Source organism: Emys orbicularis, chromosome 2 (assembly GCF_028017835.1).
Source record: "Emys orbicularis isolate rEmyOrb1 chromosome 2, rEmyOrb1.hap1, whole genome shotgun sequence".
NCBI classification, from domain to species: Eukaryota; Metazoa; Chordata; order Testudines; family Emydidae; genus Emys; species Emys orbicularis.
In genome coordinates this window covers 217,770,173-217,792,817 of record NC_088684.1, presented here as the reverse complement: position 1 = coordinate 217,792,817, position 22,645 = coordinate 217,770,173, and the positions used below count along the sequence as shown (strand labels likewise).

General features: G+C 41.8%; 1 protein-coding gene across 1 annotated transcript in view; it reads left to right on the top strand.

Moving 5' to 3' along the window:
* The window catches only part of LOC135873280 (collagen alpha-6(VI) chain-like), a 93,437-nt gene extending 74,794 nt beyond the window's left edge, over positions 1-18,643 (top strand). Inside the window, exons 35-39 of the mRNA XM_065397679.1 lie at positions 6,180-6,270; positions 6,926-7,597; positions 16,086-16,179; positions 16,414-16,676; positions 18,471-18,643. Of these exons, the coding sequence (XP_065253751.1) occupies positions 6,180-6,270; positions 6,926-7,597; positions 16,086-16,179; positions 16,414-16,676; positions 18,471-18,643 (1,293 nt within the window). The remainder of the gene's footprint in view (positions 1-6,179; positions 6,271-6,925; positions 7,598-16,085; positions 16,180-16,413; positions 16,677-18,470) is intronic.
* Positions 18,644-22,645: the final 4,002 nt, after the last annotated feature.

Below are 22,645 nucleotides of genomic sequence, written 5' to 3'. Positions count from 1 at the left end.
TAGGGCCACCTTTTTCCACTTCTGTCCCCATTCTTCAGGCACATTCTTCTGTCCCCATTCTTCATGTAGCTACCTGAAGCCTGCTGTTGACCACAAATATTTATAACAGGGGACGGGACATGTATTTTTTGTAGGTTCCTTGCAGCTGTTTCCAATGTTTTATTCTGTTCCTGTGCTGGTTGTCTCTGGGCTGCTTGCCTCCCTGCAAGGGGGGTGGGAGCATTCCAGGGCTTTATAGCTTCTTTTGATTCTTGTAACTCTTTCTTTGTTACTGTTATTTGCCCCACCAATTTTGTGGTATGCTGTATTAACCATTTAACAGCCATGGTTATAGTTTGCAATATTTTACATTTTAAGGCTACAGTCTCTGCCCTGGCCTTACAAATTACATTACATGTTTCTTCCCTATTATATTTTTTAAACTCTGTGGGGATTTGCAGGAAAGGGCTAAAGGGGTTCCCTAGCTCGTGGTTTTCTGTCATGTTAGATCATGATTCCTACAGTGGACAGCTCGCTTACTCACCAGATCAGCGGTCGGGGTCACCAATGTCGTCAGACGTCACCGGTTTGGTGCTTTGCTCTGTTCAATGTTGATATCAGTCGGCTGCATGCATGTGTTCCCTCTGTGTGCTGCCCTGGCTCTGCAGATTGCTGACACAGCAGACCCCGAGAGAATCCCCAATGACCACAGACTCTGATAAGGTACGAAGGCACCCGGCCAGGTTTACTGTCAAACGAAACACAGTCTCTAGCTCCCCGGATCAGATGTCTACAGTTCTGCTAGTACATATGTGTGCCCTGACAATGTACTGGCTCAGTCAGTCGCGGGATTTGCCACTACCCCCTAGGCCAGACAAAGACGTCCACTCAGGGATGCATTCTTATACCCAGGTACAAACAGGTTACGCATCATTGAAGGCACTGAGGTACAGCCCTTCTATGCATTAGAGTGTTGCCTTTCTCCTGGTACAGGTTGGTTCGACCAAATAAGTCTATTAAACATGCTGTCTATCCATCATATCGTCCTTTCATATTGTCTATCCATCGTATTGTCCTTTCTTATTGCCTATCCATCATATTATCCTTTTATACTGTCTTTAGGCTGGGTCTGCCTGTTCCTTGTTATCTGTGTGGGAAATGTTCATACCAGGCTGTTCTGATGCCATCCTGGCATACGTTCATCTTATTATTGCTTATATGTGTATACATGCTTTTAGCAGCCTTCCTCTTGCCAACTTCTGTGAGCAGGGCCTGCCTCTGACTCACAGCCTAACTTTGCTTTATGTTAGCAATGCCTTGACTATTACTTCAGTTCAGGCCTCATACCGGGCCTCTGATACCAAGGGTTTATGTCTCAGGGCCTCTTTTTACTACAATGTATTTTATCAATTGGAAGCAGTGGTTCTCAACCAGGGATACACGTACCCCTGGATGTACGTAGACGTCTTCCATGGGATAGACCCTCTAGATATTTGCCTAGTTTTCAACTCATCTAGATATTTGCCTAGTTTTACAACAGGCTACGTAAAAAGCACTAGCAAAATCAGTACAAACTGTAATTTCATACAGACATTGATGTGTTTATACTGCTCTATATACTAGATCGGTATTTCTCAATCTGGGTGTTGGTGACCCCCATGGGGTTGTGGGATGGGTTTGAGTGGGGGAGTTGCAAGTGCAGGGCCAGCATTAGGGGGTGGCAAGCAGGGCCCCTGCGAAGCTAAGATATACATGCTTAAGTCAAAGCCCGAGCCCCGCCACTCGGGGCTAAAATCAAACTCCTGATAGGGGTAAAGTAGTCTGGAAAGGTTGAGAACCACTGATATGAAGAACAGAGATATTTGTAAACCAGTCCTTTGATGTGATCTTTTAAAGCTCTTGTGATAATATCAGCACCCAATAATTATGTCAGGAATCAGTTCTAGTGTAACCATATACAATTATTTCCCCTCACCATTTAAATCTGCTCTCTTCTGGGTTTACAAGGAGACACATTGGCTCTCTTTGGCACCACAATTACCAGAAATCTCATGCTAACCCTCCTGGTGGCTATAAGGTCTCATCTGACATCTGACTCTTCTGGTATCTGTAGTATCACAGAATGATGAATATGGGGCATCATTAGCAAACCTGTAAAAACAGATTTCATGGCAGGAGGATAGTGATTTGAAAGAATTTTTGGAAAGTAAATTAAAACGGATTTCTGTGCTCAATCTCCTGTGCCCAGCCCAGTTAGCAGGGATGGTCAAGTCACATTTCTCAGCTTGCCTGCCATTCCATTTTTTCTTTACAGTTCACTTTTAACTAGAGATGGACCAAAAACTAGGACACAGAATCCAAACAACTCAGAAACATGAGGAAGATCAGATCTAGGCCCAGATTTCACCTTCACAGCTCAAGTTTATTTTTATGAATGGCCAGTTCAGAATTCCGAATCCCAACACTCTTGTGATGTGGCTTGGGTTTGGATCTGAAGTTTAGAAACTTGAATTTGGATGGAAGCCTCACAACTGTCCCACTTTTGCTATTAACATTATAAAGTTTAACAGTGTGACTTTCCAGTTCTGATTAAATATATTCTGTCTTTGAGGCCCCAATCCAGCAAACTCTTAATCATATGCTCACTTATAAGCATCTGAGTAGTCCCATTGAAATCAGTGCAACTGCTCAAGTGCTTGAACTTAAGCATGTTTAAGTACTGTGCTAGAGTAGGGCCTCTAGAAAAAATGAAATAAAATATTGTCACAGTTTCAGGGGAACTGCTCTTGTATTCCCCCCCATCTCCCCCACAACCCTCAGCTCCCCTGGTCCATGCTGCCTTCTCCAAAGCTGACTGCAAAGAGTTACAATGGGATCTCACAGAACTGGGTGACTGGGGAACAAAATCGCCCCATCACAAAAAAGATCTATTAGAACTGGAACAGCTACTGAGAAGGCGGGGGGGGGGGAGGATGATTAGGGGCATGGAACAGCTTCTGTATGAGGAGACATTAAAAAGACTGGGACTTTTCAGCTTGGAAAAGAGACGACTCAGAGAGATATCATAGAAGTAAATAAAATCGTGACTGGTGTAGAGAAAGTGAATATGGAAAGTGTTATTTACTCCTTCAGCTAAACACAAGAACCAGGGGTCACCCAATAAAATTAATACGCGGCAGGTTTAAAAACACACACAAGGAAGTACTTCTTCACACAATACAATGGAACTCATTGTCGGGATGTTGTGAAGGCCAAAACTGTAACAGGGTTAAAAAAAGAACTAATGGAGGTTAGGTCCATCAATGGCCATTGGCCAAGATGCAAGATGATCAGGGATGCAACCCTATGTTCTGAGTATCCCTAGCCTCTGATTGCCAGAAGCTGGGAGTGGACAACAGGGGATGGATCACTCGATGATTGCCTATCCCTAGGAAGCACCTGGCATTGGCCAGCGTTGGAAGACAGGATACTGGGCTAGATGGACCATTGGTCTGACCCAGTATGGCCGTTCTTATGTCCAGATTTTTAGTGTCTAGGAAAGTTATGAATTTAAGCACTCAGGCTCATCTTTTGAAAGTGTTGTGCAGGTTTCTTTGAGGATGAGGACAGATAGGTCAGATATAGAGTGAGTGCTTTCTGAAAAGTGTTCACCCATAGGTAATAGGTTGTTTTTATCTATCATTTTCCTGTGTGAGTTCATTTGAGAGCATAGCGAGGGTCTGGTTTCACCCACATATTTGTTATTGGGGCATTTAGTGCACTGGATGAGACATACCACATGTTGTGATAGGCCTGCGTACGATCCATAGATCTTGAAAGGTGTGTTGTGGGGGGTGTTGCTCATTGTAGCAGTGGAGATATGTCTTCCGGTTTTGCATCTGTTGTTCTGGCAGGGTCAGGTGCCACTTTGAGTTGGTGTGTCCTGGTCTGTGGGGAGCTTGCTCCTGATGATGAGCTTGTGATGTTGGGGGGGACGTTGTTTGAAGGTCAGGATTGGGAGGTTCAGGAAAGATTGTTTTAAGGATGGGGTCCCAATTGAATATGGGTGGTAGTTTGATATCCTGTATGAGTTCCAGTGTGGGGTGGTAGGTGACAGCTATGGGTGTGCAGTCAGAGGGGGGTTTATTTCTGAATTGAAGCAGGTTCTCTTGGGGGCATTTGGGCGGCAGGTTCCATGACACAATTTACTTCTCTGGTGCAGTGTCCTTGTTTGGCGAAGGCAATTTTAAGTGTATTAAACTATATATCCTGAACTTTCTCCTTGGAGCGTATTCTGTGGTATCTGAGTGCCTGGCTGTAGATAACAGATTTATTGGTGTGTTTGGGGTGGTTACTGGATCTATGAAGAGTAGGTGTGGTGATCTGGGGGTTTCTTGTACATGGTTGTCTGTAGGGTTCCATTGTTGAAACTGATTGTGGTGTCCAGGAAGTTGATGCTAGCATGGGAGTGTTCCAGAGAGAGTTTAATGGGTGGGTGGTGGTTGTTGAAGTTTTGGTGAAAATCTATTAGGGAGTTTAAGCTGTCTGTCCAGAGGATGAAAAATATCATTGATGTATTATTGGTTTCATGGTGCATTGGTCCAGCAGTAGTTCTTCAAAGGTGGCCCATGAAGAGATTGGCATATTGGGGAGCCATCCTAGTACCCATGGCTGTTCCCATGGTTTGAACAAAATGTTTGTTATTGAATGCAAAATTGTTATGAGTGAGGATGAAATGGATGAGTTTGATAATGTGTTTGGAATGGATATCTGAGGACTGTCCATTGTCTTCTAAATATTTGAGGTAGGCAACTATGCCATCATTGTGAGGGATGTTGGTGTATAAGGAAGTGACATCCATGATGACGAGGCTGGTGTTCTGAGGGAGGCTGTTAATGTTGCGGACTTTGTGGAGGAAGTCAGTTGTGTCCTGGATGAAGCTGGCCCTTTGTGTGATGAGTGATTTGAGGATGGGTTTTATGAGTCCCGATATTCCTTCACTAAGGGTGCTGTGGCCAGATATGATGGGTCTTCCTGGGTTCCCTTGTTTGTGTATCTTGGAAGCATGTAGAAGGTTGCTTGGGTGGGTGGGTGAGATTGTGGAGTTTCTCTTGGAGTTGTATGGAGAAGATTTGATGGTATCCTTAAATTCCTGAGTAAATTGTGGTGTGGGGTCTTTATAGTAGGTGGTGTAGGAGAGTTGTCAGTTGACCTCATGGTTGAGGACTACAGTGGCGCACTTTTTGTTTGCCAGTTTGATCACTATCTGGTGCTCAGATTTTGGGTACTGTATGGCTGTTCTTTTGGTGGGTGGAGAGATTATGGAGGATGTGATGTTTGTCAAGGATTTTGCAGTTAATTTTTTTTCCTGAAGCAATCACTGTAATGATCAAGAGTGTGGGTTTCTGCACTCTGAGCTATCCAGTCAGAAGATTCTTTTTTCTTAAATTGTCGGTGAGGACATGGCAATTGTGAGTGGTGTCATCATTCTTGTGAAAGAATTCTTTGAGGCGGAGACAGTGGAAGAATTCTTTTAGTTCTCCACAAGTTAGCATGGTATCAGATTCTGTGGTGTTTAACTATGTTATTTGTTTGCAGTAGCACCTAACAGTCCCAACCACGATCTGAAGCCTGTTTTGCCTAGTGCTCTGCAAATGCAGAGTGAGAAGTCAGTACCTGCCCTAAAGATCTAGACAAGGCAGACAAAATGTTGGAGAAATGAAGCATTATTATCTCCATTTTGCAGACAGGAACTTAGCACAGAGAGGTTTAGCAACTTGCCTAAAGTCACATAGAATGACTGTGGCAGAGCCAGAACTGAAAGCTGATCTTGAATCTTAGTACAACACTTTACCTACAAGACCTTCTTACTTGGATCCAGTATTTATATAAAGTTTTATTTCAGATGTACTTTATCAGAGTGGGGGTTGATTTTTGTTATTTTTTGCTAACTTTTCCTTCCATTCTGAGTGTTTTGTCTCCTCCAGATGTTAATTGTCCTAACTATGGACAGCAACTGCAGGGGCTTATGGGCAACTGGCACAGCACCCAAGAAGTTATGCAATTTCTCGCTTGGGCCTGTTCAGTGTTATAACCATTAACCCGTTCAGTTATGGACGGCGTTTGTTGCAGCAGAGAAATACCCTTAGTTCAGAAAAGCGATCTAGTCTTTGAGTGCAGTTCTTCTTGTTTAAGCTACTTACATGTTTGCTTTAAAACAGATGGATGACACTAGAAGATTTCAACTGCTTATTTGGGAAAGGCAGCAGGATGAGCGCTTGGAAAGCATCACATATTGCACACTCTGCTATGGTAAGGCTGCTCATTTCACTTAACCAAAATCAGTGCTAGTTGTGCCTGTTGTTGTATCCATGCGCTGATGTTCACAGCAACAAATCCTCCGGATATTAGTGCAATAATTTTCTAGCCAAGATAGATAGTAAGAATTAGAGATAAGAAGAAAAATGCTGTTTAGTTGTCCTCTGCGTGGTGAAAGAAATGATTAAATTTGGCATTTTCCTTCTAGTGGAAGTTACTCAAAATAGAGTTATGCTTCTGGGAAAGGAGGCTCGTTTACTGTAACTTCCACATTTCAAGCAGGGAGAAGGAAGAGGGAGTTGATGGACAGATATATTTAGGAATGACAGCCAACAGTCAGATTAAAAAATAGAGTTTGCTCCAGTATCGTTTATTTTGTTTAGGTTTCAAGGAAAGAAAAAACAGATGAGTTCTTCAACACATGTTGGCTATTTTCTTTTACCACTGCTGTGTTATGTCCCATGAGATCTCAGAACATAATTTAGAGGGAGTCCGTCAGTATAGTTTATCAGACCAATTTATAAGAGCTTTCAAAATAATTTTTAAGACAAACGTTTTAAATGAAATAAAAGATAGTCTCACTTCAGTTTTAAAGTGATTGCTTTTGTTACACTGTAAAATAGCTTATAGTTCAATGCTTCCTGCCTAGATAAATGCAAACCAGATACAAACTGTGAAGTGACCATTCCCCCACCAGTCATGGTGAACATGGACATCACTTATGTCATGGACAGCTCTGACAGCATTGACAGTGATGAGTTTGAGAGAGCCAAAGACTTTGTGAGTACCATGCTCGATCACTTTGTTATCACCTCACAGCCGAGGGGATCGGATGAAGGGGCGAGGGTGGCACTGGTGCAGCAGGCTCCTCGAAGCTTTATCTCCAACAGAAACACAAGCCCAGTGAACAAAGAGTTTGATCTGATCACGTACAGTGGTAAAAATTTGATGAAGAGACATATCCAAGAATCTGCTCACCAGCTGGAAGGGCCATCTGCCATTGGTCATGCTCTGCAATGGACAATTGACAATATATTTTTCAAAGCCCCCAATCCGAGACAACACAGGGTCATATTTACAATACTTGGAAGTAAGACGAGTTCGTGGGACAGACAGAAACTGAGAGAGGTCTCACTGCAAGCCAAGTGCCAAGGATTCATCATGTTCACCCTAGCACTTGGAAATGATATTACCAGCAGCGAGCTGACAGAGCTTTCGAGCTTCCCAGCAGAACAACATCTAGTGCAGCTGGGCAGGGTTCTGAAACTTGAAATGGCATACGCTCAGAAGTTTAGTCGTGTCTTCCTAAACCTCCTAAAACGTAAGTAGCACACAATCCAACTTACTTCTGTTACTGAAGCAGTGAGAAATGCTTCACTATTAGTCATGCACATTCACCATCAGTCATGAGAAGCGCAAGAATTTCTAGTAAAAGAAGTTTTTGAGCTTTTATAGTGTCATGCTTAGTGTCGTCAGACATCACAGTGTGGTGCTCTGCTCTGTTCAATGTTGATAACAGTCGGCTGCGTATGTGTGTTCCCTCTGTGTGCTGTCCTGGCTCTGTGCAGATAGCTGACACAGCAGACCTGAGAGAACCCCCAATGACCACAGACTCTGATAAGGTACGAAGGCACCCAGCCAGGTTTATTGTCAAATGAAGCACAGTAATAGTTTCCCGCAGACTCTACAGGACATACTACGAATATGTGCCCCCGACAATGGACCGGCTCAGTCAGTGGCGGGACTCTCCACTGCCCCCTAGGCCAGACAAAGATACCCACTCAGGGATGCATTCTTATACACCGGTACAAACAAGTTATACATCACTCCTGACGCATCGAGGTACAACCCCTCTGCCTGTTGGGGTGCTGCCTCTCTCCTGGTACACGTTGGTTCGAACAAACAACTCTATCCATCATATTATCCTTTGGACCCTGTCTTTAGGATGGGTCAGCCTGTTCCTCATTATCTCTGTGGAATGTGTTCGTACCAGAATGTTCTGGTGCCATCCTGGCACATGTTCATCCTACTAGTACTTGATACCTTTTAGATATGTGTATATGTGCAATTAGCAGCCTTCCTATTGCCAACTTCTGTGAGCAGGGCCTGCCTCTGGCTCACAGCTTAACTTTGCTTTACATTAGCAAAGTCTTGACCATTACTTTAGTTCAGGCCTCAGGCCTCATACCAGGCCTCCGATACAAGGGTTTATGTTTCAGGGCCTCATCTTACTACATTCCCCCACTTTTTGTCTTTTTATGGGGAGGATGTTTACCCATTGTCCCAGAAAAGCATAATGCATGGACTCAGGATAACCCAGTGGGCTAAACACTGTTATGTGGTTACCTTATTTTACCATCCATACACTCATGCCCCACCTGTCTTTAGACTGCACATTCCCTCGTACAACTGATGGACAGATTTTATTTTCCAATTGATTGTAGTCCCTTATAGTGGGCATGGGAATATTAGGCCCGAGACCATGACTGAGGAATGTAGTAGTATGATTGAGCCTTAGAGGTAATTCCAAATAATTAATATATATGAGTAATATGGATATGGCATATATATTTGTAGCATATATGGGTATATATGTATACTATGTATGTGTACATATGACACCGCCTTATATCCAAGCATAACCATGTTTTTCCAGTCTGGTGTTGTACTCTATCCCTTTTACTTTGGTGACACAGATAGAAACACACTCCTATTAGGGTAATTGCAGTTATCACCTGTATCATCATTAGTAGTAGGCTAGGGTAACCAGACAGTAAATGTGAAAAATCAGGACGGGGGTGGGGGGTAATAGGAGCCTATATAAGAAAAAGACCCAAAAATCAGGACTGTCCCTATAAAATCGGGACATCTGGTCACCCTATAGTAGGCTGAGTGTTTTTGAAATAGGCATTGTTATATGTGTTCCACAGTATTATGTATATGAGAAGTAAAACAGAAATTTGGAGTAGTGACACTACAAATGAGGCCTTTATATATAAATGTCCTGTAATTAGTTTCTACCCAGTACTGTGCATTCATATTATGGGTTTAACTTACTGCTGGTTGTCACCCTCTGGTAAGCTTTGCTGGGCAGGAAGCAGGAATGGCTAGCTCCTCTGTTCCACGGATTGCATTGCCCTGTGGTACACCAGTAGTTGACGTAGATCCAGTTATTTTTATGGATGTTGTTTTTCAGAAAACCTACTGAGTGGACAATAACCAATTCCTCAAATATTGCTTTGTCAGGATGTAGTATTGGTACCCAGACACTGAACAAAATTGTTTTGAATAACATGTGCCTCAGTTAGGATGCAGTGTTACTGATCCCAAATTGTGACCAGTACTAACGGGGAATTTTATATACCTCATTTGTAGTTACTGTGTAACAATTTTTTTTAACCAATTTGTTTCTCCTGGCCTTCATGTTGTTTGCTGCCATTCCTTTGTTGATTTTTACCTGTGTGTTGGTTCAACAGTTTAGCAAGGTTATGCACATTGTAAATGTTGTACAGCAATAATACAACAGTACAACGATAATATAGTTGTTTTTACCCAGTAACCAAGTTGAAATTAAATGACAGTTTATCCCGGTCCAGCAAGTGGTTTTTAGCTGATTGTTAACTTAATTGTTCATATATGGTAGATAGAGGTGTATTTGACCAGTCTCTTATTTATGCAGCACTTCATTTTTCTTTTCTTGATGCTTGGGGGTTTCTTCACTGTATACTAATATTTTCTGGTGTCTTCAGGTTGTGATATTTTCTGGTGTCTTTGGTCTATGGGATGCAACAACTTTTGTTAGTTAACATAGTAAAGTTTTTTGTTTGTTTTTGTTTTCAGTAATCCAAACTTAATACAAAGTTTAACTTTGTCCATATTACATTGTAAACAAACTATGTAATAGGGACCGAGTCTTTTATAACACAAGCTATACTTTTGCAATTGTTGTGTAGACATTCATTTTCATTTGAGCTGCATTACTAATATTTTATACTAAATGTAATGCTTAACTGCTAAAATAAATGCTCACAATCTTCTGTGAGAAGGTGTATTGCTTTTTTTCCTGCTGAACATTCTGTGTTAGTAAAAGAGTTAATAACATAATTTTCACCAAGCTTTTTGGAGTTAATTTGCTTGTGATACCAATTTCACTCTTGTTAACTGTTTAGAAGCACAAACTTTAACAACCACGGCTTCCCATTAACATAACATAACAAAAGAAAAGCGTATAAAATTAAACCAACTATAACATTAAACCAAAATAAATTTTAAATACAGGTCCATGCAAATACTTTGAGGGTATTAAACTTTCATGATGCTTGTTGTGTTTAGGAGCCAAAGGTGGAAACCTGTTGAAAATGTGGAAACCTGTTGAAATTGTTTGGTTAGCTTTATGCATAAATTGTTATTTTTAAACATTTTTGCTATCACATTCTTATAACTATATTTAAAAGTGCAAACAAGTTTATAAAAACCCAAACAAGAAATTGACATTTTGTTAATATTATCTTTACCTTAATGTTGAGGTTTCCCCTTCATTTTTTCTTTGAATAACAAATAAAAAAAACTTTAAAACCAAAACAAAAATGTGATTAATAAAATAATTATTTTTGTTTGCAATTGCATTATTTGTTGAGGCAGAAATATATGTACATATATTTGTAACTGAAACCTTTTTGAAATTTGCAAAAAAAAATTGGTGTTAATAATACTATGATTATACCCCAACCATGATCTTATAATAGTGTAGTACCACATATACATATATTTTTAAAATGGAATAAAATTGACTTTTGTTGCAACAAAATAAAAATAAAAAAAATCACGTGACACACACAACATACAACACAGGAGAACACACATGATATACACGACAAACTTAAATTAAAAACAAATGGCGCCAGAATTCTATTCATAACTATACAAAATAAGGCAAACAAAAATAAAAATGGTTAAACATTTGAATATACAAGTTATTACTTCATTTAAAACTTTTAACAGAAACTGATAAAAATATATTAATATTTGCCAAATGTATTGTATTAATTTGGTAACAAGGAATTTTGCATTACTTCATATTTTACATTATTTTAAAACTCTGCTATATGGAAATAAGAAAAGCCCATGTTTCAAATATTAGTGAGTGGCTAGGATTAGAAGCAATGTCCATTTCTGTTGCTTGGCAACCATATCTTCAAGAAAGTTAGGAATAATTCCAGCTGTTGCATTCCTGAAGGGTTAAAATAATTAATTTACTGGATTTATTTAAAGTAAAGTTTTTATCGTTTTCTTTGTATTTCTTGTTTTCTTCTGTTTTCAATTGCTTTATCTTTTTGAGGTTTCTGTAAAAACTATAACTTTTAACACAGAGAAAGAGTCGAAGTAAGGAGAGGCAGGGAAAAAGAGGGGGTGGGGGGGTGAAGAGCTACCTAGGAAGGTAGTGAGACTTGAGCCAAGAGAGATTAACTCTTAAGGTACAGGCAGCAGCAGCAAGTGTAGCAAACTGATAAAGGATATAAAAGAAAACATACTGATATGTAAAAATATTTGAGAAAGCAGGTTATATTTTTAGCTGAGTGTGGAGTGTGGTTCCGTGTGTGAAAGCAGTTGGGAAACTGCACTTTGGCTTTTTATCCTGGTTCTGAGATGAGAGTGGGGGTAATTATCTGCTCTTGTAAAACCTGAATTTGTTCCCCCAGTGGCTGTTGCTTTTGTCTGCATGCCAAACAGATTGAAGGAATGCCCTTTTTTTCCTGCAGTTAACTGTTGTTGGGCAACTCCATATGTTAATGCATCAATTTTAGGTGTTAACCTGCTCAATTTTGGTTTTTGACTTTGAAATTCCTTTTTATTCACTCCCCTGCGAGTGAGTCGCAGCTCCTGTCTTGTAATGTGCTCTGTGAACTGTTCCATTTTTTCCTTCATTTGATTTACCAATTCAGTGAAAGTATTGTGTGCTACTTTTTCCATTTGTGCACGAGTCTAGGTCCCGGTTTATGTTTTACCAGAACCTGGCTTTTATCATAAGGTAGTGGTTGTACTGCAGTGGACCCTGTTTCATCTTTTAATTTTACTAGGGCCACCTTTTTCCACTTCTCTCCCCATTCTTCAGGCACATGGTAGCTATCTGAAGCCTGCTGTTTACCATCAATATTTATAACAGGGGACGGCACATGTATTTTTTGTAGGTTCCTTGCAGCTGTTTCCAATGTTTTATTCTGTTCCTGTGCTGGTTGTCTCTGGGCTGCTTGCCTCCCTGTAAGGGGGGTGGGAGCATTCCAGGGCTTTGTAGCTTATTTTGATTCTTGTAACTCTTTCTTTGTTACTGTTACTTGCCCCACCAATTTTGTGGCGTGCTGCTTTAACCATTTAACAGCCATGGTTATAGTTTGCAGTATTTTATATTTTAAGGCTATAGTCTCTGCCCTAGCCTTACAACTTACATTACATGTTTCTTCCCCATTATATTTTTTAAACTCTGTGGGGATTTGCAGGGAGGGATTAAGGGGGCTCCCTAGCTTGTGGTTAGATCACGATTCCCATAGCGGACAACTCGCTTACTCACCAGATCAGCGGTCGGGGTCACCAATGTCGTCAGACGTCACCAGTGTGGTGCTCTGCTCTGTTCAATGTTGATAACAGTCGGCTGCGTGTGTGTGTTCCCTCTGTGTGCTGTCCTGGCTCTGCGCAGATAGCTGACACAGCAGACCTGAGAGAACCCCCAATGACCACAGACTCTGATAAGGTACGAAGGCACCCAGCCAGGTTTATTGTCAAATGAAGCACAGTAATAGTTTCCCACAGACTCTACAGGACATACTACGAATATGTGCCCCCGACAATGGACCGGCTCAGTCAGTGGCGGGACTCTCCACTGCCCCCTAGGCCAGACAAAGATATCCACTCAGGGATGCATTCTTATACACAGGTACAAACAAGTTACACATCACTCCTGACGCATTGAGGTACAACCCCTCTGCGTGTTGGGGTGCTGCCTCTCTCCTGGTACACGTTGGTTCGAACAAACAACTCTATCCATCATATTATCCTTTGGACCCTGTCTTTAGGATGGGTCAGCCTGTTCCTCATTATCTCTGTGGAATGTGTTCGTACCAGAATGTTCTGGTGCCATCCTGGCACATGTTCATCCTACTAGTACTTGATACCTTTTAGATATGTGTATATGTGCAATTAGCAGCCTTCTTCTTGCCAACTTCTGTGAGCAGGGCCTGCCTCTGGCTCACAGTTTAACTTTGCTTTACATTAGCAAAGTCTTGACCATTTCTTTAGTTAAGGCCTCAGGCCTCTGATACAAGGGTTTATGCCTCATCTTACTACACTTATGTAACCCCCAAGGAGATTACCTGGATTCCTGGGGCTCTGCCTGCTGGCAGCTCAGGGAAAGGCACACTGTCCCTGGTAGGGAGGGGAAGCCAAGGCAAACTCAGAGTCTGCCCGGCAACCAATAGGGAGTGAGATGTCCCTCCCAGGGAGTTCAGGAAAGGGAAGAAGCCATTTTTGAGTCAGTCTGCAGCCAGCCAGGGCAAGGGCAGGACTGTCTGTGTGGGGAACTAGTAAGTCTAGGGTGACCAGATGCTAAGTGGAAAATATCGGGACCGCTGCGGGGGGGGGGGGGGGGGCGCCTTTTTAATTGTTACGCACCCGTCCGGGTCTTTGGCTGTAATTCAGCAGAGGGTCCTTCAGTCGCTGACGGTCTTCGGTGGCATTTCGGCGGCGAGTAATAAGCCGCCAAAGACAGAAGCCCCCGCCGCCGAAATGCTGCTGAAGACCGTCAGTGACTGAAGGACCCTCCACCGAATTGCCACTGGACGGGTGAGTGTAAAAAAAACAAAACAAAAAAAAACCCCGAAACAAAATATCGGGACACATGGCGTCCCTACCGTACTTCGGTCGGGACGTGGGACAAACACCTCAAAATTGGGACAGTCCCGATTTTATCGGGGCGTCTGGTCACCCTAAGTAAGTCCCAGGCCTACATGCAGGGTTCCCCCTGAGAACTGGCCTCTAGGGACCTGAAAGCAAAATCCCTCAGCTGGGCTTTTCCTTCTCCACTGATGTTTCCCAGTTTGTAGAGTTTTACTGGGAAACTCCCCCAGCCAGGCTGACTTAGCCCTCCAGCTCCCTAGGTGAGACCAGTCACCACATGGTCAGCTCTGCTCTGTCTGCTAGTTCAGGACTGTTGCCTGCTATGTGTGTGTCTGGATACTGGGCTAGGAGACTACAGTTTGGATTTTAGTACGGTTGTGTAATCTACACCTTGAGCCCTGCACCCCTTTGTGGTGAGGGGAAATCCTGGGACCGAAGCAGCCTGATTCCTGCCTGAAGAGGATCCCTGCCAGCAGAGATCAGCCTCTCTGCAGTGACTGAGGAGTCCAGAGTCATCTCTGAACCTGAGGATCATTCGTGGAGTTTGTGAGTGCACCATCTTTGAGTTAGTCAGTCAGGGAATTTGTTTTGGGAACTCCCTACTCCCTGAACTGTGTCCTCAAGCCAGGGAGTGAGGGTTTGGGGATTTTATAACCTGCTGCATATTAAACCTGTGGTTGGATTTACCACCTTCTCCCCTTTGTGAGTCCTTTGGGCTGTACTGAACCCAGTCAGCCACATTGCTAAACCACTGCAGAGAAGAATTTTGTGGTCATAGGTCATCAAGGTCCCCAACAAAGTACGCATACCAATGGGACACTGATCTTACATTTGCTACATCAAGTCATGTGACTGCGGAAAGTCCCAGGTATTAGCAGCGTGGGCACCGGTGAACCTAACAATAGTGTTTTACCCTGTTATGTTATATTTGTCTCCTGTTTAATTATTGTGTTGAATATATTCTATGTGTTTGTGTTATTTCTTGGAAGTCTCCAGCTATCTGGCAAGTAAGTGGGAATTACCCTGTGGTTAGAATTTTCCTCCCAAGCTGCCCTAGTGACCCTGCCAGGAAGGAACGAGAGGGGTGGAGGCACTGCCAAATAAATTCATAGGAAAAAATAAAGAAGATACACTCTGCTGAGTGGGTGGCGAGATCAAAAAGAACCCAGACCTGTCTATCAAAACCTGTAAACAGATTGGCATTAAAGAAGGTAACTGGGTGGAGAAGGGGCACTACACTTAGTATACAAAAGAAGGTAAACTCCATTCTGATACTATAGTGATGAGCACCATAGAAATACCTATAATACAAAACATTACATTCTAATGATGTCTTGGGTCAAATTCTGAGGTACATTTTTACACATGCAATCCCCTTGACTTCCCTCTTCCCTAAAGAAGAGGATCAGGTGTGCAGTCAAGGAAGAACTAAGTTCTATTCCTGGTTTTACCACAGACTTCCTCTGTGACTATTGGCAAATCACTTACTCTCTATCTCATTTCCTCCCCACCTCTGTGAAGTGGGGATAATACTTCCCGATTTTCACAGATATGAGGAATAATTTATTAATGTTCATAAGCATTTTGAGATAAGCAATATAGAAGCACCAAGTATAATTTCAAGCCACACCAGGAATACATGTAATAGAAGCTCCAGCTTCTATAAAAAGATATTCAGTATATTAGAGAATCAGATGCATCTACACAAGGTGAATCTGGAGTCTCCTGAGCCTCTGTTATTGGACAGGCTATATGGGTGATCTCCAGTGCTATTTTCTGTGGACTTATTTCCTCTTTGTCCTGTTTTTTGGTTGCAGTCTCTCTAGTTGTGCTATGCTTATTTATTGGAAGGTGCTTACTTGAATTCACAAGAATAATTTCATGCATTTCCTTAGACTTTGCTACCTCTGCTCTTCCTACAGGGGGACTGAACAGTTATCCTTCTCCAGAACTGCAAGGAGAGTGTAAAACCTTAAATCGAGGAGATGCACAACAGCAAGTAGCTGTTCTAGAGAGGTAGGGTAACTCCTTCTGAATTGTTGCAGTGGTGTGGGGAGTACAATTGCATATGTACAGCCTGTTCTCCTAATAAAGGACCTGTCCCCTTGAAGGCAATGGCAAAATTCCCATTAGCTTTCATGGAAACAGGTTCAGGCCCAAAGTTCTCCATTAGCAATAACTTGAGTGAATGAACCTTTTGCACCTTCTTCACATACAAACTATTGCTAAAGTGGGGTATTTCCCCCGCAGGATGCCTTTCCCTGGATTTGGTGGAATTGACGGTGGTGGGAATTTGGAAGAGCTAATGAAAATCAGAGTGATAGAAGAAATTACAGAAGCCACTCAGGAACCTGTAGACGTCGGACAAGAAGAAAAATATGATTTTGAGGAGGAGTATTTCACAGAGGACAATGCTGAAGAGGCCAAGCTAGAGGAATATGGAGAAGCCCCAGAAAAGAATGAAGAAAACTTAGAGGAGACAATAGAAACTGGAGCTGCATATGCTAACTATGGTATGGTTTCTAGGTCCTGAGGCAAAGCCCTTTGAAGTCAGTGGAAAGACTGCTGTTGCTTGCAATGGGCTTTGGCTCAGACTCATAGTATTTAGTCAGTTCCCTGGCTTCTTAAGCTTTTTGTTGGCCATACAAATGAAACACAGCCTAATTTGCTTTGTGCAATTTCCATGTGTGTAACAGAGGGCAGAACTGGTGCTGTCATTTAGTCTTTAACTTGGATCTAGAATGTTTTATTAGAGAAATAAAACTGCAGTTCTAGTAAAACAAAATAAACTGGCAGCTAATTCTTGTCAGTCCAGATTAAACTGAATCCTCAAAGCCTGCTAGGATATTGACACTCTCAGCAAATTGCTCTATTATTAGTGAGCTAACAGGGCTGCTTCTTCTGAACACTAACCTTTCCTGGGACGACGGGCCTTAACATGGGGGACAGTACATCCGTGATTCCACTATCGCCCATTCTTGCACAAGGGCTTGAGTCATCCATCAGGTATGACTCCATCCAAACAGAGGCTCATCATACCCTGCCAATGATAACCTTTCACTTTCCATCTAGCTGTGTGTATTTCATTGCAGATTTTCTTTATATTATGCAATAGGCTGAAAGTTAATGATCTGATTACTAGATATATTGTCACAAAAATTCCACAAGAGTTACCCACGTTTAATTTAGTGGTTCCCCCTCACCTGTTTGAAAATCTACAACCCAATAGAATTCCTGTTGACAAAGGGCAGATGCATGGGTGTGGGGAGTGTTTGTATGTTGATCGAGTGCTGCAATGCAAATACAATATAATTTACAAGCTGCAGTTTATGGTTCTCCAGTTAATTCATTGATAGTGATATAAACTTCTCAAAAGACTTGTGTAATCTAGCAGTTCCCAAACTTCATTGGTTCACTTACCACCTACTTAAAAAAAAATGTTCCGTCAATTCATTGCATACACTTACCACAGTTTGGGATTCCCTGCTGTAAGGAGCTGTACCTGGCACTGATTTGCAATTCAACATATCCATGCTGATGAGGAAGAAAGGTAGGATGGAGAGTATGAGATAAAGTTATTGTCCCACACTATTTTACATCCTCCTGTTTGCTTTCCTCATACCTGGCTTTCCTGCTGTGCCAGATTCTAATTTCATGACTTGTGAAAATTTGGAGTCACTCCTTTGACTTCAGCCGAGTGAGTCTGAATTTACACTGGTGTAAATGTGATCAAAAACTGGTCTGCTGCATACTAAATTGCTGCAGGTTACACTACTTATACCTATTTTCTGAACAGCGTATACCCAATCTAACTTATCACCACTGAACTTGGATCAGAGACTTTCATGGATTTCTCCTGTTAAGCATGGCCTTTAGTGTCCTTTTCTGGAAGGAAGATGTGTTGGTAACACCTCTTTATGAACACATCTACAATAGGATAAAATAAGAACAGTTTTTACATAGTTAAGACAGTTCATGCTAACATGATTTGCCTGATCACTATAGACCAAGTATAAACCAGCCTAGACACTAAAACCATTTGGCCTTACTTTTCTCCCTTCACTTCTGTTTTCCTAGCTCCGCTCATTTCAAAACCTCATTAGTTGAAGTGAGAGTAGAATCGTGTCCCCTCCAACCAACCATGTTCTAGAGAGACAACATGTTCTCTAGTAAGACCCGAGAAAGCTTACTAATTCTTTTGTCTGCCAGCTTGAATAGAATATTCTTTGCCTCTGAAGTACCAGCTCTGATGATTTTGGTTCTCTCCCTCACAAACTTTAACCATAACCTTTATTTGCCTTTTTTAGATGCTTGTGCAGTGGATCATGATGGAGGAGAGTGTCAAGATTACGATCTGAAGTGGTATTATGACAAAGAGCAGAAAGTCTGCAGTCCATTCTGGTATGGCGGCTGTGGAGGCAACAAAAACAGATTTGAAACTCAAGAGGAATGTGAAGCCTTGTGCATAGCATCTTCCTAGAGTGGAGACAGTCAAACCACTTCACTTCAACTATGCTGTAAGGACAATGGGGGAAAAGAGATTAAAAGAAAAAGCTCTAAGTTAACAATACTGCTTCTAAATTTCAGGTAAAACAAATACATCCTTATTAAAATCCATGTGGCAAGAGGGCATTTTTACTTGTTTCTTACCTGCTAACTGAATAATGAAAATGGAGTTACAAAAATTGTTCAGTTGGCCTGATTTAGGAAGAACTGATCTAGGAAATATTATTTTCTTAGCCAACAGTGCATTATTTAAAAGGGTAAGGTAAAAATTAATACTAACACTTGATATTGCTCCATATCACCAAAATGTGCACTTTTTAAATGTACTGAAGAAAATAAATCAATACTTCAGACATTTTTATAAAATAATACTGGAGGTGAGTTGTTGATGTCAAAGTGTTTTGGTTCATTGGTATGAATTTATCTTACTTAAAGAATGGACCAAACCAACATTTTAGCTCTCAAAAGATGTAGAACTATGACTGGTCTCTCTGGTCTGTGTCTAATGTAGCCTCATTCTTAGCCTTTTTTTAAAGAACCCAATATGAATAAATTCATTCTGCCTAAAATATTAAGGTGTGTGCCACTGTGTTTGTTAAAATTGATTTTGACAGCCTTGTAGATTGGCTTCTCAGCGCATATAAATCAGCATAGCTCAAATTCCTTTCACTGAGGGATCAATACACAGATGAAATGCCAATGATTGTGTAGGACAAGTACAGAAGAGTTAGGTCATTAGTGTTTGGTACTGCTGTGAAAGCCATGTATTTTTCTTTAAAGTACAAAGAATTTCAGGTAGGGTTTGTTTTTGGTTTTTAAGTGCACATGCTACGACTTTTAGAGCCTGTTCATGATGCTACCTGGCACTGAGTTTTATTGCCCAGTGGAACGATGTGGCTTTGCAGCTATAGGTGCTAGATGCACAAAGGGATTTATGTGCCTAACTGCCATTTTAGCCTCCTAAATCCAGAATTTAGGTCCTCAAAACCCTAACTCACTAGACACCTTCAAGGACAGGTGACAAGGTCCTTAGGCACCTTAAATTTTGCCATTCAGCATGCACACAGTGCCACTGTCCCGACACCTGGACACCCGGCTCATACCTAAGGCCCAGCAGGATGCTCAGACAGGGAATTTCCTGTCAGGCTCACCTGTGGGGCCTAATCAGGTCGGTGTTCTCAGAGGACACCTAACAGATCAGGCCATGCACAAAATATCAGAGGAAGATATGGTTCCCTTATGACCTTTAATGCAGTGGGTAGAGCACTCCCCAGAATGTGGGAGCCCCAGGTTCAAATCATCCCTTTGCCTGATTTGGAGCAGGGATTGGAATCCCTATCTTCCACCTGGCAGGAGTGTGCCCTAACCGCTGGACTACGGAAAATTCTTGGGTGGGGCTCTTCCAATCCCTCCTGCTCAAGTGGTGCCATGTTGTGTAAATAATTAAATAAATGGTCATTGGATTTGAGTCTCTGACATCCCAGGTGAGCATCCTAGCCATTGGGCTATAGAGTCACTCGCACTCTTTTTCTGGCCCAATGGATATTTAATTACTTACACAAAGTGGAACAGCTTCAACAGGACAGACAGAGAGAGACCTGACCCAGAATACCCTATATCCTAGTGGTATTGGCACTCTCTGGAGAGGTGGGTTCCAATCCTTGCTCCATATCAGGCAGAAGGGGATCTGCACCTTGATTTTCCATATCCTCAGTGAGTGCTTTAGCCACCGGGCTAAAGGTTAAGGGGTGGGGAGAGGCAGTGGCAATACCACCACCATTTTTTTGCAAGAAAGGGCTTAGGCGCCCAACTCTAGGAAAGGAATCAGGTCTTTGAGGGGCTGGGTGTAGGCCACACTCCTCTGCTCAGCATTTCCTCTTGGCTAGCTTAGGTGGCTCCCCACTCAGCATGCATCCTATTCTTCGGTGCCTAACTCTCCCCTTGCAGTGTATTGGGAGTCTGGGCGCTCAGTTTGAGGCTGACTTTCATTAGGCAGCAAGGCACCTGCAAGAAAGTGAGGCAACACAAAGCCTAAATCCACTTTTTGTGGCTCTTGCCCGTAGCATCCTATTTGAGACAGTATGTAGCTTGCCCCACATCAGTGGTGGCCATATAGCACTTATTATGCAATCTAGTCTCCCTCCTGGAGGAGGTGGCACAGTGATATCACCCACCAAATGGTATCCATTTGTCTGCAGCTGGAGAGTATTGGATTGTGGGATTGGATTGTGTGTGGGGGGAGGGGACCTGATACTCTGTGTGGGGGGAGGGGGCCTGATACTCTGTGTTGATTAAGAAATCAACAAACTATTTCTCTATTTAAAAACCTGATGCAAACATATTCTAAAGCCTACCCCGCTGAAAGATTCAGGCCTATCTTAAAGCCTCAAGGCCTCCTGATCTCCTATGGTGAAAGTCAGTAAGGCCACTGAAATGGGTCAGGGTTGCAGCAGGATATTCATAGAGTTCAAGGTGAGAAGGGAACAGTAGATCATCTAGTCTGACCGTCTGTATATCACAGGCCATTCACTTTCACCCAGACTACCCTGTATTAAGCCCAGTAATTGTGTATAACTGAATCCCTATCTTGTTTGGTTAAAGCAGACCTTCCAGTAAGGCAGCCAGAAATCCATGGTAGCAAACCCCAAGCAAGGATTGGGGTCTAAAGAGCCTGATTTCCCCCCTGAAAATGGTGTGAGTCATATGTATGTTCATTGATGTCAAAGGAGTTACCCCATGTAGGCTTGGAAAGATTTGATTTTAAATTAGTAAATGTCAGTTTCAACATGCACACAAACAGATGAAAAAAATATTTCCACTGGTAATAATCAAAGTTTACAGATAAGCAAGAAAAATGCTACTTGAGAACTAGAGTTTGATTTAAGGATATTTACTTTGTATATCTTGACAGGTGGTGTTGACCATGTTTTAACAGGTGTGCAGCTTTGACTTTTTGAATCTCAATGTCTCATGAAATAATTGCCTGACCCCACCCCATTTATTATGAATATTTAAATAAAAAATTGGGGAAAAATGCTTAGACAGATCCATCATATTACAGAACAATACAGATTGAATTCTGCCAAGACTACCCTTATAAAAGTGGGATCAGCATCAAACCCTCAGTGAAAGATTTTACTATTAAACATTACTTACTATTAAATGTTAATAGTACAGATGGGAGCCTGAAACCACTACAAATGTTCATTTGCAGAACTGGAATTTAGTTTGTAGAATAAAAATAAATGTGCATGTGTTACCAAGCTGTCCAAGCACAAAGAAGCCACACAATCTTTCTGTTTCCTTTGACTGTGAGAACTGAAGTACATATTTTAACAATCCTTTTTATTTAATTAATGTAATACTTGTGATATGTACCAAACTGACAGATTGGGAAATTAAGTTCTGTATCCATTACAAGAAATGCCAGTGTAAACAGTCATACATGGTACTCCCTGTTATGCTAAGAATCAGTTTCTGGAGAGTTATCTTGTGAGGTAAAAAGGCAGTTAAATCACCCCTGGGCCTTTCTGAGACTGTCAGTTTGGTGGTGGTAGGGGTTACATAGGCATTATCAACCTATGACTAACATCTCACATACATAGATTGCTAAAAAATTTTTTAGCATAAATTGGCCAACCAGTGCTGACGGGACCAAACAGTGTCAGAAACATGATCTAGTTTAGGAGCCAAGTTAAACACTAGCATAAAAGAATGCAACTCAGTTGATTCAAATTGGGTTCATGGGTTGGTTTCAGTAGAGTTTAATTCCAGAGATTGCTGTCATGTCCACTGAACTCAAAATAGTTGTTTGCTTATGCTGGCAAATAAATTGGCCATGTGTGTCTCTCTGCAGAAGTATCCAGTTCGCTGGCTCTTTTCCCCATCTTAAAATCAGCAATAACAGTTTCAGTATAAAAACACTGCCACTTGAAAGCTTGAAATGTAGGTGATGAGAGAAGGAGACAAATCAGAC